At 32.6% G+C, this 15,919-nt stretch overlaps 1 protein-coding gene across 1 annotated transcript; it reads left to right on the forward strand.

The window, feature by feature from the left end:
• The first annotated feature begins 4,570 nt into the window (after window positions 1–4,570).
• LOC117170365 lies at window positions 4,571–15,388 on the forward strand. Its single transcript, XM_033357116.1, has 2 exons — window positions 4,571–6,062; window positions 12,632–15,388. Exons 1-2 carry the CDS (start codon window positions 5,471–5,473, stop codon window positions 12,724–12,726), a joined length of 687 nt encoding a protein of 228 aa, XP_033213007.1. The 5' UTR covers window positions 4,571–5,470; the 3' UTR covers window positions 12,727–15,388.
• The last annotated feature ends 531 nt before the right edge of the window (window positions 15,389–15,919 follow it).

Here is a 15,919-nt window from a genome sequence, read left to right on the forward strand (position 1 = left end):
ATGAAATATTTGATTCATACCTAAATTGCTTTAAAAGAAATTTTGTTTTGAAGATACGCAATTGTAATTGAACTTCAGATAGCCGTTTGGCTGAGAAATTCAATAGTTTGGTAGAAAATTTAATAATTTGATAGAAAATTAAACCATTAGGCTAAAAATGAACATTTTTGGTTGAAAATTCATATTTTTATCAACAAAAAAAATAGTTTTTCGTTGTTCAAAACTAATTTTTTAAACTAAAAATTTTACGATGCAACTTTTGCTTGAAAATATATGTTTCTTTAGTTGAAAATCCAACTATTTGTTGGAGGATTCAATTAATTTGTTAAAAAATGTTTTCTATTGAATTATTATGATCTACTGTACTATGACTTTATTTTAAACCCCCGAAGAAACAGAGCTCTAAACACGGGTCACCCTTTCTGCCTGTTGAGAATTAATTTGTTTATAACTAATAAAACTAAACTTTTGTAAAGATAAACTATTCCATTTTTAGCTAAAAATTTATATTTTTTGTCGAAAATTAATTTTTCCTAATTGAAAATTCATATTTTTTATTTAAAAAATCAAATATTTGGTTCAAAATTAAACTGATGAAACAAAAAATTTTTTTAACAGTTTATTTAACTGTTTATTCAACAGTTTATTCAATTTCTTCATTTTGTAAAAAATTAGTCATTTTGACTTGAAAATTTGATAATTTGTTTGAAAATTAAACTACTCGGTTAAAAATTAACTTTTTTGTTGAAAATTAATATGTTTTGTTACAACTTTGTTTTCTTGTTGTTGAAAAATAATTTTCTAAACTTGAGATTAGACGATTCTATTTTTGGTTCAAAAAATATTTCTTTTTTTAGTTGAAAATATAACTATTTGGTAGAGAAATCAATAATTTAATAAAAAATTTTCATCGACTTTCACTATTTCATTTTTTGATAGAAACTTATACTTCATAAGATGAAAATTCATCTATTTGATAGAAAATTTATGTTATTTGTTGAAAATTTGTGTTATTTTTTAAACTAAAAATTCGAATGTTTCATTTTTGGTTAAGAAACATCTTTTTTTAGTTAAAAATCTAACTATTTTGTTTAAGATTCATCTCTGTTGTTTGAAAATTTATCTCTTTCAGTAGAAAATATTTTCTGGTTGAATTTAATATGGTCTTTGCATTAATTCTATATTTTAAAGAAATTATTCACCTATTTTTTCATGAAAATAGTTTTTTTTTCAAGCATATAAAACGGATGCTAGAGGTTAAAATTGTTCTGTTTTCGAAATAATTTTGTACGTTCAAATGTTCCAATTTTTTGCAACCTAAATTGATAATATTTCGAATGAAAAAGGTTCGAGTTTTAAATGGAAACTAGAGCTTTAAAAATAGGTAAAAAACGAACAAAAGTTACAAATTAAAAAGTGAATAATTAAACTAATTAAAATAAAATTCTATAATTTCAAACATAAGACTTAAGAATTTCGAAATCGCAAAAATTCTGAAGTTGTTAAAATTTTACATTTGTAAACAAGATGTATACAAAGGCGAATTTCAAATTTATAGGACATGTTCGTTAGTCCAGAAATTTGGGATGAATAGCCCAAAATTATTCGCTATTCGACAGTTTCGGCAGTAATTTCGCTATGAATAGTCCAAAAGTGCGAAGGGGACAATAGTTCCGGAAATGCCGGACCAGTAGTTAGAAATTTTGCGGAACGAACAGACACGCCTTAATTGTAGTTCAATTCCGTTAAATTTACTTTAATTTATTTGTATTAACTTCAATTCAATACATTTTTAAGATAAACAATTATTAACTAATTCTAATATATTTCTTTTATTTATCGCAATTAAATTCTTAAATGCTGAAAATGATTTAAACTTTTGGAAAATGAGAAAACTTTTTTTTAATAATTCGATAGCTTGAATAGGTGAATTTTCTGCAAAATTGTTGAATTTTTTGTAAAACAGTTAAATTTTCAATCCGAAGATGAGAACTAAAGAAATAAATAAATAAATTCTCAACCCAAAAACACAAATTTTCTTTTAAAAATAGCATAGAATTTGCAACGCAAAAATTTTTCAACAACATACATGAATTTTCAAACAAAAAGTTAATTTTCAACCAAATAGTTTAATTTTTCACTAAATTGTTAAATTGCCTATAAAACAGTTGAATTTTCAACCAAAAAAAATACGAATTTTGAACCAAATAATTGAATTTTCAACCCAAAAAAACGAATTTTGAATTTTCAACAAAACAGTTGAATTTTCCATTTAAAATAATCGGTTTTATTTAAAAATGTTTCGAACTACCTTTTAAAACATCATTTTTTTATGGAAAATTCAACATTTTAATTAAAAATTCATATTTTCGGGTCGAAAATTCAACTGTTCAACCCAAAAATATTGTAATATTTCCAAAAAAAAAGTTAACTTTGAAACGACTAATTGAATTTTCTTCCAAATTGTTGACTTTTCTGTAAAACAGTAAAATTTTCAATCGGAAAATGTGAACTAAAAAAAATTAAATCCTTAACTGAAAAACATGAATTTTCGAAAAAAAACTTTAAACCCAAAAAGATGAATTTTCAATTTAAAAAAATTGATTCTATTTAAAAAAGGTTTCTAGTTGCCTTTAAAAAATTATTTTTCTAATCGAAGATTCAACATTTTAATTAAAAATTCATATCTTGGGTCAAAAATTCAACTGTTTTAAAGAACTCTTTTATTTTATAGGACAGTTTATTCAACTCTTTTATTTTTCTTAAGTTATTCTCTTTTGGTTTGAAAATACAATAATTTTTTTTAGAAAATTCAATAATTTGTTAGAAAAGTAAACTAATTTGCTAAGGAAAATTTTTTTTTGAGTTCTTTTTTTGGTTAAAAAGTCGTTTTTTGTTGTTTCCAACTAATTTTCAAACTAAAAATTTGACGATTTTATGTTTGCTTAAAAAAAATCTTTTTAGTTGAAAATTTAACTATTTTGTTGAGGATTCATCTCTGAATCTCTGAACTGTCAACCTCAAAACACGAACTTTCTACAAAATGGTTAAATTTTCAAACCAAAAATATGAACTTTTAACAAAATACATGAATTTTAAACCAAAAAGGTTATTTTTAAACCTCATAGTTAAATTTTCTACCAAATATTTAAATTTTCTATAAAACAGTTGAATTTTCAATTAAAAAATATATAATTTCAACTAAATAGTTAAATTTTCAACCCAAAAAGGACGAATTTTCAACATAACATTTGAATTTTAAACTAAAAAAAATCAGTTTTATAAAAAAAGTTTTCTAAACAATTTCGGATCATGTTTGTTTATTTCGTTCGAAGGTAGTATGTACTTAAAAAAAAGGAAGGATTCGATTTTTTATGAAAAAATATTATATATAATTATACTAAAGTTAAAATATAAATTTTCATCAATTATCAAAAGTATTGTCCTAATTATTCTTTTATATTATTTTATAGAATAGATACTATAGAAACACAAATATTTTAATGTTCAAATTTAAAATTTTCGCTAGACTATACCAAGAGTGAAAAGTTCCGAGGTGTCAAAAATTCTAAAAAAGTGTTACATTCCCAATTAATGAAAATTTTCAAAACTTCGGGAAAAATGGAAAATTGTAACATTTTTTACGTTTTAATAATGTGAAACGGTTTTCAGTATCACATTTAAAATGATTATGTTTTTAAATCGTGGTAACTACTTACCAGTAGTGCCTGAGAAATTAAATAAAACCAACATGATAACTTTAAAGCTTTACCATGAGTGAAAAGTGTCGAAAACTGTCAAAAATCCTACAAAGATTCTTCCAACTAAACTAAATTGCTAAATAATTGAATTAAAAAAATTAAGATTAAAAAAAACCTATAAATTCAACACCAAAATTTAAGCTTGGAATTCTTGAAACATTCTCAAATATTAAAAATTCTTGAAACTTTTAAAAACAATTGGAAATCACAACGATTTTAATTTTCTATAATTTATAACGGTTATATGTACTACTTTCAGGACTGTTGAAAAAAACGCGGGAACTGCTTACCAGTAACACCTAAGAAATTAAAAAAAAGTAATCGATAACTCTAAAGCTTTACCAGGACTGAAAAGTGTCGAAAACTCATTAAACCCTTAAAAAAAGTGCTTGTATGTGTAAACGCTTGCTATCAAACTAAACAACTAAATAACTAAAAAAAAAAAATAATCTAAAATCATGACAAAAACACGAGCTTGGATTCTTACTCTCATTAACCCGATTAAAAATAAAACCTCGAAATTCCTTCTCTTTATTCCAAATTTATCTGCAATTATCGTGGCAGATAAAGGCGGTAAGATATGAAATAAAAATTAGCTTCCCAAACGGGGGCGTCAAGGTGGCTGGGGACGAGCCTGTTCTGATTTTACGTCAACCGCGTGCTTATGACGAGCGGAGTGTATACAGAAAGTGGCGGTTATTTTGTTCCGCCTACAGTGGGGGGTTCGGCGGCTCCCGAAGATCGTCGAGTTTGCTCGAGGTGGGTTTGATGCTTGGACGCCCGCGTTTTACGGCGCACGCCTCAGTCGCCAGAGAGCGCTTCCACCGTGTAGTACGGGTATCTGTGCTTCTCCTTTTCGTGCTTCAAGCACGAAACTGGGCAATCAGTAGTGTTCGACCGTTAAACGTACAAACTCAGGAGTCGGCGCCTCTCGGTGCGCCACTTGTCAGTGAAAGTTAGTTTCTCAGTTTTCAACGTGTTCAACATCCTTGGATTTTGCCGCGCAGCCACCTCCCAACCTCGTGTTAGGCTCAGCATATTGCTACTCGTGGGCCGTGTGCAATATCGTGAAAAATCTGTGAAAACTTGACTTGTGATTTCCCGCAAAAAAAAAATTAAAAAAAAAAAGGAGAAAAATCCACTTTAATCTGTGCTTCGTCATCCGTTCGACTTTCGAACCGCGTTTCTGCGCCTTTCGATTTGAATCAACCCGTCCTTCTCACGCAAGTGCGTGCGGCGTTGCCGGATCAACACGTGACGATATTCAGTTTTCTAATCGCTTTCTCGATACCCAAGTGACTGATATTCGCGTGGATTTTTCCGACGAATTAAATTTGGCGGTGTTTACGTCTCCAGAATTGTACGAGTAAGATAACAAGTGAGAGGCAAGAGATTGCGCCTCCCATTGCTCAACAGTGTTGCCGCACTTCTCAGCTCTCGAGACTTTCCACGAATCTTCCATCAAGACCTCGTTTATCCCACAAAAAAGTGATTCCCTCCATATTCTTGTTGTGAAATATCCGGATTTTTATTACTGTTATCTCCTCATTTTTGAGTATCAAAAATTCAGGATTCTCGGTGGCAAATGCAGTGTCAGAAGTTCGCGAGCCTGCTAGAAAAACTCGTGCTTCGAAATTCAAACGTGGACAGGTTATAACCTCAAAGTTGTACTTTTTTTTGGAGAAATTGGTGATTTTTGTGAGTGAAATATGAGCGCGAGAGTGCTTAATCCGGCGATGATGACGGAAATGGGCCGCAACCTTGGTGGTGCACGTGCAGCACCAAGCAGGGCAGCTCTGGCCAGAGTTCGAAGAGACCTGTTTGGGCCCGTGGACCACGCGGCGGCTCGCGCCCTCGCCGAAAAGGAGCTCAGGGCCCAATCCATCCTGGATGCAGAAAGATGGGGTTTTGACTTTCGCCTCGAAGTTCCAGTTCCTAAGGACAACGCACGTTACGAGTGGGAAGTCCTCTCTTCGCAAGATGTGGTCCCGGAACCCTACGCGCTCCGAGGCATGCCCTACTTGAGAAATCATGCGCCCGGAACGCCGAGGAAATCAAGTTCGCCGAGGAGTGTTCACCAGGAGACGAAGAAGTTTGTAACATCGACGCCGATCGCGAGCTTCTCCGAGCAGGCCGAAAGAACTCCGCCCCAGGACAATAGGGTTCCCGAGATCGGTGAAACCACCCTCGAAATCACTGAAGTCACGACCGAAATCACAGAAATTTGCTATCCGAACTGCATCCAGGAACCTGTCACCCGTGTCCTTAACAACAGTTCGAGAAAACAAAGTACCATCACCGGTAAGAAAATTTTTACTTTTTCATCTATTTTTCCTCGGTTGAGTTTTTATTTTCAAGCAAATTTTCGAAAATTATACATATATTATTTTTTGTAAACAAAGTTTTTTCTAAGTAATTTAGGTTTGAATAAAAAATCAGAATTTTAGTTTTAATCGAAACCTGAAGATCAGAAATACAAACCATTTTTCTTCTAAAAAAACTTCTTAGAAATTTGCAGAAATTTATTTTCTTTGCTGCGATTTTTGCCAATTTTGAATTATTTCCAAGAAACGGTGATTTGTTCTAGTCAGCAAAATTTGTGAAATATTTCTTTAAAGTTCTATTTATAATCCCAATGCAGTAAATATAGTGGTATCACTTTTGAAAATATTACTTTAAAATAAATTTTTATATTCTATTTTTTTAATATTTTCATGGTTTTGTAGTATTTTTAATTTTCAATGAATAAACTTGCTACATATTTCCATTGCACATTTCCATAAGAAAGCGAAACCAAGAAGTTAAAAGTATATTATTCATAAAACAAGAAAGGATTTGTTTATACAGCTTGGGAAACACTTTCCATCAATATGTCATGTCAGATTTAATTTGAAAAAAATTTTAGTTTCCACTAACTTTTTTAAGAAGCCTTTCGCTTTATTTTTGTATTGTTCCACAGATAATAAATTTCGCAAGAGTTGTGATAATGTTTGGACAAGTTCAGTATTTATTTACCAAAAACTATGCTCAATCACTTTTGCAAATTAGGCTCGCTTGCTTGCTTTCGCTCGATTATCGGTTCATTCAACCAAATATTGTTCTAAGCGTCGGAAGCATGCAGCTTTAAAAATGAGGCAGTGTTTCACATATTTTTTATGTTTTCTTGTTTTATTTTCCAATACAAGATATTAAAGCTACTTAATAAGCGTGGTGCGAAAAAAAAATTTCGAAACTGAATACGCACATTAGTTATACTTTTTAAGTCAATAACATTTATTTACAGGCTGATATGATTTAGTGGTCCCATATTAAAGTTTCGTTCTTATATAATATGCCATAAGGTTTTAAATTGCAGTGAATTAAACCATAACGTACCGACAATTTAGTGAGATTTTTTGGTCTTCTAAAATGAATCACCGTACTTTCTACTTTTAATTAAATTCCTTTGTTTCTTTTTCTTTCTAAGCTTGCGCGTTAGTCAATGCATTCTTGAACCGTTTATGACTATTTTTACGTTCTCTTTATCGGACTTGCTTCTTAGGTTGTTATTGTTAAGAACAGACCTTACGATTCCAAAAAGAAACTATTGCAGCATAATTTTCTTATCGGTCGTAAAAAATGGCGTAAAATTAAAGCGGGATAAATCATTATTAATGAAGACCTAACTAATTTCAGAGAGAAATACCTACTTTTACAAATAATAATTAATTTTCCCTTTTCGTAGGATAAATAGCATCAAATTTGATCACTTTTTTTTTCATAAATATTCGAAGTAGAAATTAAGCCGAGTCATTGAGACACGTTTCGATCCAATGGAACTCGTTTGTTCTATCTTTCGAAATAAAGTCAAGGTTCACGATATATGAGGATAGTCAGAGTTTGCAGCGCTCGATATATTGCATGTACAAGACACGATTTGTCGAGTAAAATGGTCTGCAATATTAACCTCGAAGGAGTCTTTTTTCTTTCTTTCAATAAATATTATTTTCCTTATTTTTGCTATCAGTTTCTTTATATATTTTTTAACTTCATCTGCAACCCACGTTTGATAGACACCTCTGCACCGCTTGAAAGATAACCAGTAGAACATAAAAAAGCATCTTGACACGTATAAAAAATCGCGATATTGATAAATATCTATCTCAAAATCCAGGTCCTACCTCACTTATTTTCTGCTGAACGTCCTCCCACATGAAGGCCAAACATTCTATACGTTTAAGCCTGATTATTTTTTGTTAAAAACAAAAAAAAAACACTTGAGAATTTACCGTCTACATGCAACGAATTCTCTCAATAATCCTAAAAGTATTAGAGGAAATGAAATTCGCTAACAAATTTGTGTTGGCCTTAATGCAAAATCACTTAAATTATCTCTGAACCTATAAGTTCAGGGCCTGTAGATTTTTTTTCTTTTATTGATGAACTCGTTCTACAAAGATGTTGGATTTATTTTACGAGTTTTATTGGGAGTCGAGCCTCCAGTTGTTTCGAGTCGAAGAAGAAGACCGATTCGTCATTAGATTCTGATTGGTTCTACACCTTTTGAACGGCCATCTTGCTACCCCCAGCCTTTCATTCCCCCTCGTTTATTATTATTCCGCGTGCACACCACCCACGCGACGCAACTATTTCTGGCCATGACACGTTGAGCATCCCGCTTAGAGCGTGCGTATAAATCCTCGCTGTATTTACTTATACATACATTCAGGCGACGTTCAAACACGCAATGCCAGTGTTTACATTTCAACGTATGAAGCAGACTTTTCACCAAAAAAAAAGCAGAAGCAAAAAGAAACTAAAATGCATTCTCAGCAAGCTGCTTGCACTTTTGTTCGCAACGGAGAACAAAAACCTATTACTCCTTCATAAACAACAAAAAACTGACGATACCGTGGGGTGAGAAAACAATTTTTTGCGAAACAAACATAATTTAGCGAACGGTCGTAAATAGAAATTGCAGTTTCAAAAGCTCTCCCTGGTGTAGTTTATCACCCCAAAAGCAAAATTTATATCCGACAACTCCATTGAGAGATAGACTCACTTTTGGGTTTGGCACAATTGTCTAATTAGCCGTCAGAAGCGTTTCAAAATTATGACCTCGATTACGACACTCTTACCTTTGCGTTCGATCGAGCAGAAAGTATTGGCAGCGTAAAGAGAAAAGGGGAAAAACTCTGCCGGCAAATTGAGGCGAGTTGAAGAGGGTGAGAAGAATGGGGAAAATGATTCGTTATTGGCAAAATCGCTGGGACTCTTGAGTGTAAATTACACGTAGGAAATTCTGGTGGTAGTGTATAGGGGTCGTGGACTCGTGGCGTTTTCGTAACGTACTTTATTAATGAGAAGGCAGTCAGCTGTTACCCCCCCCATCTATATATATATATTGGGGGGGGGGTTGCTGCCCTCGCACTTTTGCACCCCCGTGACGAGCCTCCCCTCTGTCCCCTCGAGAATTATCCTATGTACCGAGCATGGGGGTATCAGCTGTTCCTACAACGCTACACACTGGGGTGGGATTTCGACAGAATGGCATTTAAAATCAGAAGGGAGTTAAAGCCACCGTCTGTCTGTCTGTGTGTTGTGGCTTGTCGAAATGGCCGGTAGCATTAGTTGCAACCTTGTAAAGATGTGTCCAGTGATAGAAGAATTTATGCGTTCAACAGTTCTTATCTCGACGTTTCGAATGTATAATCAGACGAGGAAGGAGAACGTCCATTGGTCTTCCGTTTGAAATGCCAAGGTTCGAAATATAAAAAACGCCTCCAACAAGAGCCATTTTCAGAGATGTTGCTTCCTTAGCATCTTTTTTACATATTGCCAAACACAATCCTCTTCTTTTAGCGAAGTATATCGAGAAAAAACCGTTGACTTCTGCTCGTGTTTGCAGAAGGTATTTGAAGCCACAAATATTTGAAATTGACACCCCATAAATATTTTACTGGACCAGCTAATCTGTTATATTTACCTAAAGTCCGAATTTGACCATTTCAGAGCAGAAATCTTGAATTTATATTGATCTCTTGATTTGCCGATGACCTTAATAAACACGTAATCCGGAAGCCGAGTGACAAATGACTCTTTGCGTTTCGGTTAAAGGGCCTAAATGCCCAAAGCGATTGTCAAGTCTGCCAGAGAAGGCCCCCCCCTGTCTTTGGGGGCTCTCGGGAGGCGGTGTGAATTTACATGTGGGTTAGAATAGGGGGATTCGCATCAGAAGAGCGTCAAGGGTCATCGTATGGATTCTTCCTCCCTTTCCTCTCTCTCTCTCTCTCTCCCTCCCCCTCGTATTTTCGAGTTGTCGCGTGCGCAGAAAATCGACAAGGGTTAGTAAAATACATACAACAGATGTTGCCGAAATTTACTTGAAATGTTATCGCGGAGATGGGGGTACATATTATATTTTATTTAACGCGCTAAGTTTCTGAGCGATGACGCAGATGCTCTCAAGCATTGAATAATTGAATACATGCATATGCAAGGGTCATGCAACGATCGTTCATGATGGAGAGAGTACACGTCATGAGTTCAGAGACACATCCACAATAAAAATAATGATGATCTTGATAGTCACGAACGGAGGTAGATTTCGATTCCCTGATTGAGTGCTTGTATTTTGATGGCTCGTGCCATATGTGAATTCAAGAATGACAAGAGATTTGAAATTTGTGAATTTGCTCTTCAATCAAATTCCATTATTATTTTGCAAGTCGTTTGAGACACGGTGCTCGAGGTGCACTTTATGGTAAGCTGTTTAATGGACCCGATGAGAATTCGCATAAATAGCGCATATCATTTATGTTTCAAAAATGCGAGAGGTGTTTTCTTGAAAACACTTGTCTGGGAGAATATTTTTTATAATTTTCTTTTCAAGTAAATAATTTGAAGTTCTGAATTGGTTGCGTTGTTTGGCTGGAAAATAATGCCTTTTATCGGTATATTGCACTGAAAAAGCGCGGTTATCTCGTGAGATTTTATTGGCATTCGTGTACGAGGTCAAGTATACTGCACGGCCGAGCGATTAACATAATCATAACCATAATTGAAGATAGAGCGGCTTTGTTCGCGTGCTAAAAACCTTGTTCTTGATAGTTCCAGAAAGAAGAGCGTTTTGTTAGGGCTTTTTTTTAGTCAGAAATAATATGTATACGTTTAAGGGTTTTGTGGTGGTGCCACTATTCGGTAACGTCATTGTACTTTTGTGATGTTCTTCAGGCAGAGGTAGGATTCTTAAATGCTCAAGATTTGATGTGGAGCAAATGCTCTCGAAATTATGCGCAGTATACAATACGCTCGAACAGGGCATATACTTTTTTTAATTACAGAGTTGTTCAAGATTGGTTAATGCCAGATTCAGGGACAACCTGTTTCGAAAAACTAAAGTTTAAGTTCATTTTAGTATTGTGGTTTAAAATCACAACTATTTAGTTAAATTAAACTGTTTACTTGGAAGTGGAACTACTTTGTTAAAAATTAATTTATTTAGTTGATTATTTATCATTTTAGTCGACAAACCTTTTTTTTAATTCAAAATTAAAATATTTTGTTGAAAATAATGTTTTTTAGTTAAAAATTCAAATATTTTGATAAAAATTCTGTATTTCATTGAAAGTTCGAATTTGTGGGGGAATATTTGAGTTTTTTAGTAACTAATATTTCTTTTTGGTTGAAAATTCTTTTAAAAATACAAATATTTGGTTGAAAATTCATGTGGTTTGGTAAAAATTCATCTTATTATTTGAAAATTGATCGCCGAAAAATTTATTTTTTTCATCGAAATTTAATCTTCTTGGTTAAAAAATAATTTCTGTGGTTGAAAATTTATTTTACTTACCAAAAATTGAAGAATTTTATTTTTTGTAGAAAATTTATTTCGTGAAAATTTTACCTTTTTTTGATAGAAATATATTGGTTGTTAAAAATTTACTTTTCTAATTGTCAATATAACCATTCTAGTTTTTGATTGTAAATTATCTTTTTTACATGAAAATACATAAATTTTATTGAAGCTGTATCATTTTGGGAGAAAATTCGTCTTGATAGAATTATATTGGTTGTTAAAAATTTACTTTTCTAATTGTCAATAGAACCATTCTAGTTTTTGATTGTAAATTATCTTTTTTACATGAAAATACATAAATTTTATTGAAGCTGTATCATTTTGGGAGAAAATTCGTCTTTTGGGTTTAAAATTGAATTATTTTGTTGAGAATTAATTTTTCTAACGTCCAATAATAAAATTATGCAAAATCCTGTTACATAAAACAAGAATCCAACGACCAAATTTGGACAACGAAAAATCCTATTTACATCTGAAAAAAAAAACAAATAGAATTTTCGGGCAATAATAAAAAAGAGGAAAATTTCCGAAAATTTTATTTGTTTTTTGTTTTTTTTTTTTCAGATTACAATAGGATTTTTTGTTTTTGTTTGTTCGTTGTGGTCGAAATTTGTTCGTTGGATTCTTGTTTTATTTAACAGGATTTTACATAATTTGAGTTAAAAATTGATTTTTCATGTTAAAAATATATCTTTTGATTTGAAAATTCAACGAAAAAGTGTTAAGATATTTTTTGCATTATATTATTAATTTTCTAGGTGTTATGGTTGGTTTTATACTTCTTTTATAATTTAAATCAGGTGCCCTTTCCAATTTGAAGAGAATCCATTTTCCCGCGAAATTGTAATAATTCAATTATTATTAATAAAGCTAGAAAATAAGATTTTTTTTGTTTAAATCCTAATTAAAAATTGCTATAATTGCTCGTTAAATAATTCTCTTTAGAGCACTAGACAGAGGGTTAAATAAAATTTCGTGCTTTTTTTTCTCGAAACCCTTAATGAATGATGCATTTCTTATTTGTTTGTTGCAGCATTTATGAAGAGTCGCAAACGCGCGATAATCACTACCAAGATGCCTGAGCCACCCGAGAAGGTTGCCCGCAACGCAGGTCAAATAAGAAGCTAAGCGGCGGCAAACAGCAGTAGCAGCGCGAGGTCCTTTGGCTGTGCCATCATTCACTTAGATATCCTCCTGACACAAGCGAGCGCGTCCACTCTCTCCCGATGAAAAATTCTTGTCTTGAATCAAGATTTTTCGAAATCTTTTCTCGTTTTTTTTTTTTTTGAGAGACAAGTTTTTTTTTGTTTTTTTTTTTTTCGGGTGAGCAGTAGTCGATTACGAGAGGAAGATCGAGAGAGCAAATCAGCGAACGCATTTGTGTGTGATTTCGGTGTAAGTGAGAGAAAAAGCTTTAGATTTAAAATCCCCTCCTCGATTCAATCGAGATTATTTTCTCGTCCTCTAGGTAGAAAATACTGTTGTGTTTGGGTGTAAGTTGTGTCAAAATTGATTGTAATATATAGTGTTTCCTTTCTTTTTTGGTCCCTCAATCAGGAGTACTTTTTTTTTTACTAAAAAAAGGCAGAAATGAAATATCATCCAATTGGTAATTGTAGACACGCGCGCGAATATATGAGAGTGTATATTCGAGAAGAGTATATCATCGTCGAGAAGGACGTGCGAACGCAGATTAGATTAAGTAATTGAATATAAGGCAAAGAAGAAGAAGAGTATATTATTGTATTTTTTATCGCGTCTGCTCCTCCTGCTGGCCCATGGATTTTGGTCGAGAGTAGCGATCACGGTGTTTTTATTTGCCCCGAAGCCTGATTTATTAATTAGGTGAAAGGAGACGTTTACGCGGGAACGGGAATTGGGGGAAAGAAGGAAAGTGGGGTTTGAAAAATTTTCCTAGTCTCGACGATGCCTTGATGATAGACTTTTTTTTTTCCTTGAGAGCCTCGTCGAGATATTTGAATCTGATCGAATTTAAAATCAAATTATCGCGCCAGTCGCGACGTTTTTAACCTTGCGATTGGCGCAATGAGTTTGGAAATTTTTACAACTAAATTTGGTGAGAAAGAGTTGTCGGAAGTCGCGGGAGATTTGGTGAGAAATAATAAGTGTCGCGGGCGTCTCATTTTTCCTAGATCTCTCATCGAATTGACTAATTTTTCTCCCCTCAAAGCTGATTTTGAATTAAATTCAAGAAAAATATGATTGAAAATTTGCCAAAAAAAAGTCTATTTTTATAAATTTTTATTTTAAAAAATTTGAAGAAAAAAAATCATTGAAAATCAAGTTTTATTGTCTTTTTAAAAAATTCACTTCTTTCGACCCGTTTCCGCCTAGATTATTTTGTTATTGTTCTTTTTTTTTTTGTTCTTGTGAAAATCAATCGTGAGAAGTTCCTGGTGAATTCGAAGAAGTCTTTTTTTTCTCTCTCTGGGCCGCAGTCTCATGTGAAAATGTTGTTTTTGCACTTTCCTTTGAAAATAATTTGAGCGTTTTTTTGGTTGTTGTTGGGAAACAGAAAAAAAAGGGACTTGTTTGAGTGACAGGCCAGATGTTAAACGAATCGAACGAATGTTGGAACGTACTTCCTCTTTTTTTTTTGGTTTTTAAAATCGTTTTGCGTTGCGCGAACAGAGAAAATAAGGTCAATCAATTCTGTACAAATTTCTTAAACAAATCTGATGAAAAATAAATTTCCAGAGTGCACTATGCAACAATTGTCTTATGATTTTTTTTACAATAGTTGAATACTTTTCGTGTGTCCCACTTATGCAGTCTTTAATGTTTATTCCTAGAATTCTGCCGTTATTTCCATGTGTTTCGCTACTTTCTTTTTTATTGTTTTTTTTTTGTATTATTTTTGTTGTTTTGAGATTATAGTCCAAAAATACGACTGGTGGTTACAAGCTATTTTTTCAGGATCGTCTCCCACGGCGGATCGTATAGAGTGCAGAACGGGAAAAAATAGCCGGTGAGTTGGGGTAAAGTGTTGGGTAATCAAAAAAAAAAAAAAAAAAAAAAAAAATGAGAAACATTTTGCAGTTTTTTCCTTTTTTTAAAAAAAAAACCAGCGGCTATTTTTTCCTGTCTTGAATAAATATCGTAGGAAAATCGACGAGAGAAGGGAAGGCAGACGAAACTTAGAAAATTGTAACACCTATTTGAATTAAACGATTTTCCTGCATTTCGTCGCAATCCGTATCACGCCGACTGTGACAAAAGACGATCAATATTTCCCGCTGAACGTCGCTTTGCGCTCGATTTCGGAAGTGATTAGAAAAAACAACTTCCGGAAGTTGCGCGGAACGACGTCATCGCGAAAAAGGTCGTCAATAGGAAATGAAAAAAAATAGCATAAAGCAAAAAAAAACTACGTCTTATGTAACCCTGTGATGTATTAGTATGATCTCAGTAAACATAACTTAGTGTGTAATTTTTAATGTGTAATTAGAATTAACCGATAGCGTTACATAGAGCAGAATTTTGGAAACAGAGAGATATATTATTATAATAATGTGGAGTGTGTGCAAGAGATGGAGTGTGAGAAAATAAAATGATTGAGAGAGAGATTGAGTGCGAATGAATTACAATGATAAATGTGGGGCAACAGAGCAAGCACCCAGTGAATTTGGAGTTGCGCATCGGAAAATGTGTAACGACAATATTATGTATAAACTATAATAATTTGTAAGAGAGTCTAAAAACACTAACATAAATAAGGAAATTCGATGCTATTGTTTAGTATAAAGTTTATTAAAAAAGATGAACATAATTTTTTCTGTCTTTTTATTTATCAACCTTGGTTTTTTTTCTTTTCTTTTAGTTATAGTTTTAGAATTTTTCGAAGGTAATTAAAGTATAATGAGAAACAGGAGAGCCGAAAACATTTTTTGAAAATGCGGCCCAACAGATGTGGACTGACTATACTCTGAACTTATTTTTAAGCAAGAAGATTAATTTGCTACGAAAAAAGACGAACTTTTAACAAACGTTCATTTTCAACGAAAAAGTTGAATTTTCGACAAGAAAAATTCTTGCAATCAATTCAAAAAATGAATTTTCAGGTGTAAAAAAATCAATCTTTCAAAGAAAAAGGATTTTTTTTAACAAAACACTTGAATGTTTAACTACATTCTTGAATTTTCAACCGAGATCACTAATTTTCTACAGAAATAGAAGAATTTTTCACAAAATACATTTATTTCGAAAAAATTAGCTTTATTTTCAAATAAAAAAAGATTCTTTTTGAAGCAATTTAAGAAAAAGAGGAATTCTCAAATGAATTTCCCAGCGAGATTGATTT

Source organism: Belonocnema kinseyi, chromosome 3 (genome assembly GCF_010883055.1).
Source record: "Belonocnema kinseyi isolate 2016_QV_RU_SX_M_011 chromosome 3, B_treatae_v1, whole genome shotgun sequence".
NCBI classification, from domain to species: domain Eukaryota; kingdom Metazoa; phylum Arthropoda; class Insecta; order Hymenoptera; family Cynipidae; genus Belonocnema; species Belonocnema kinseyi.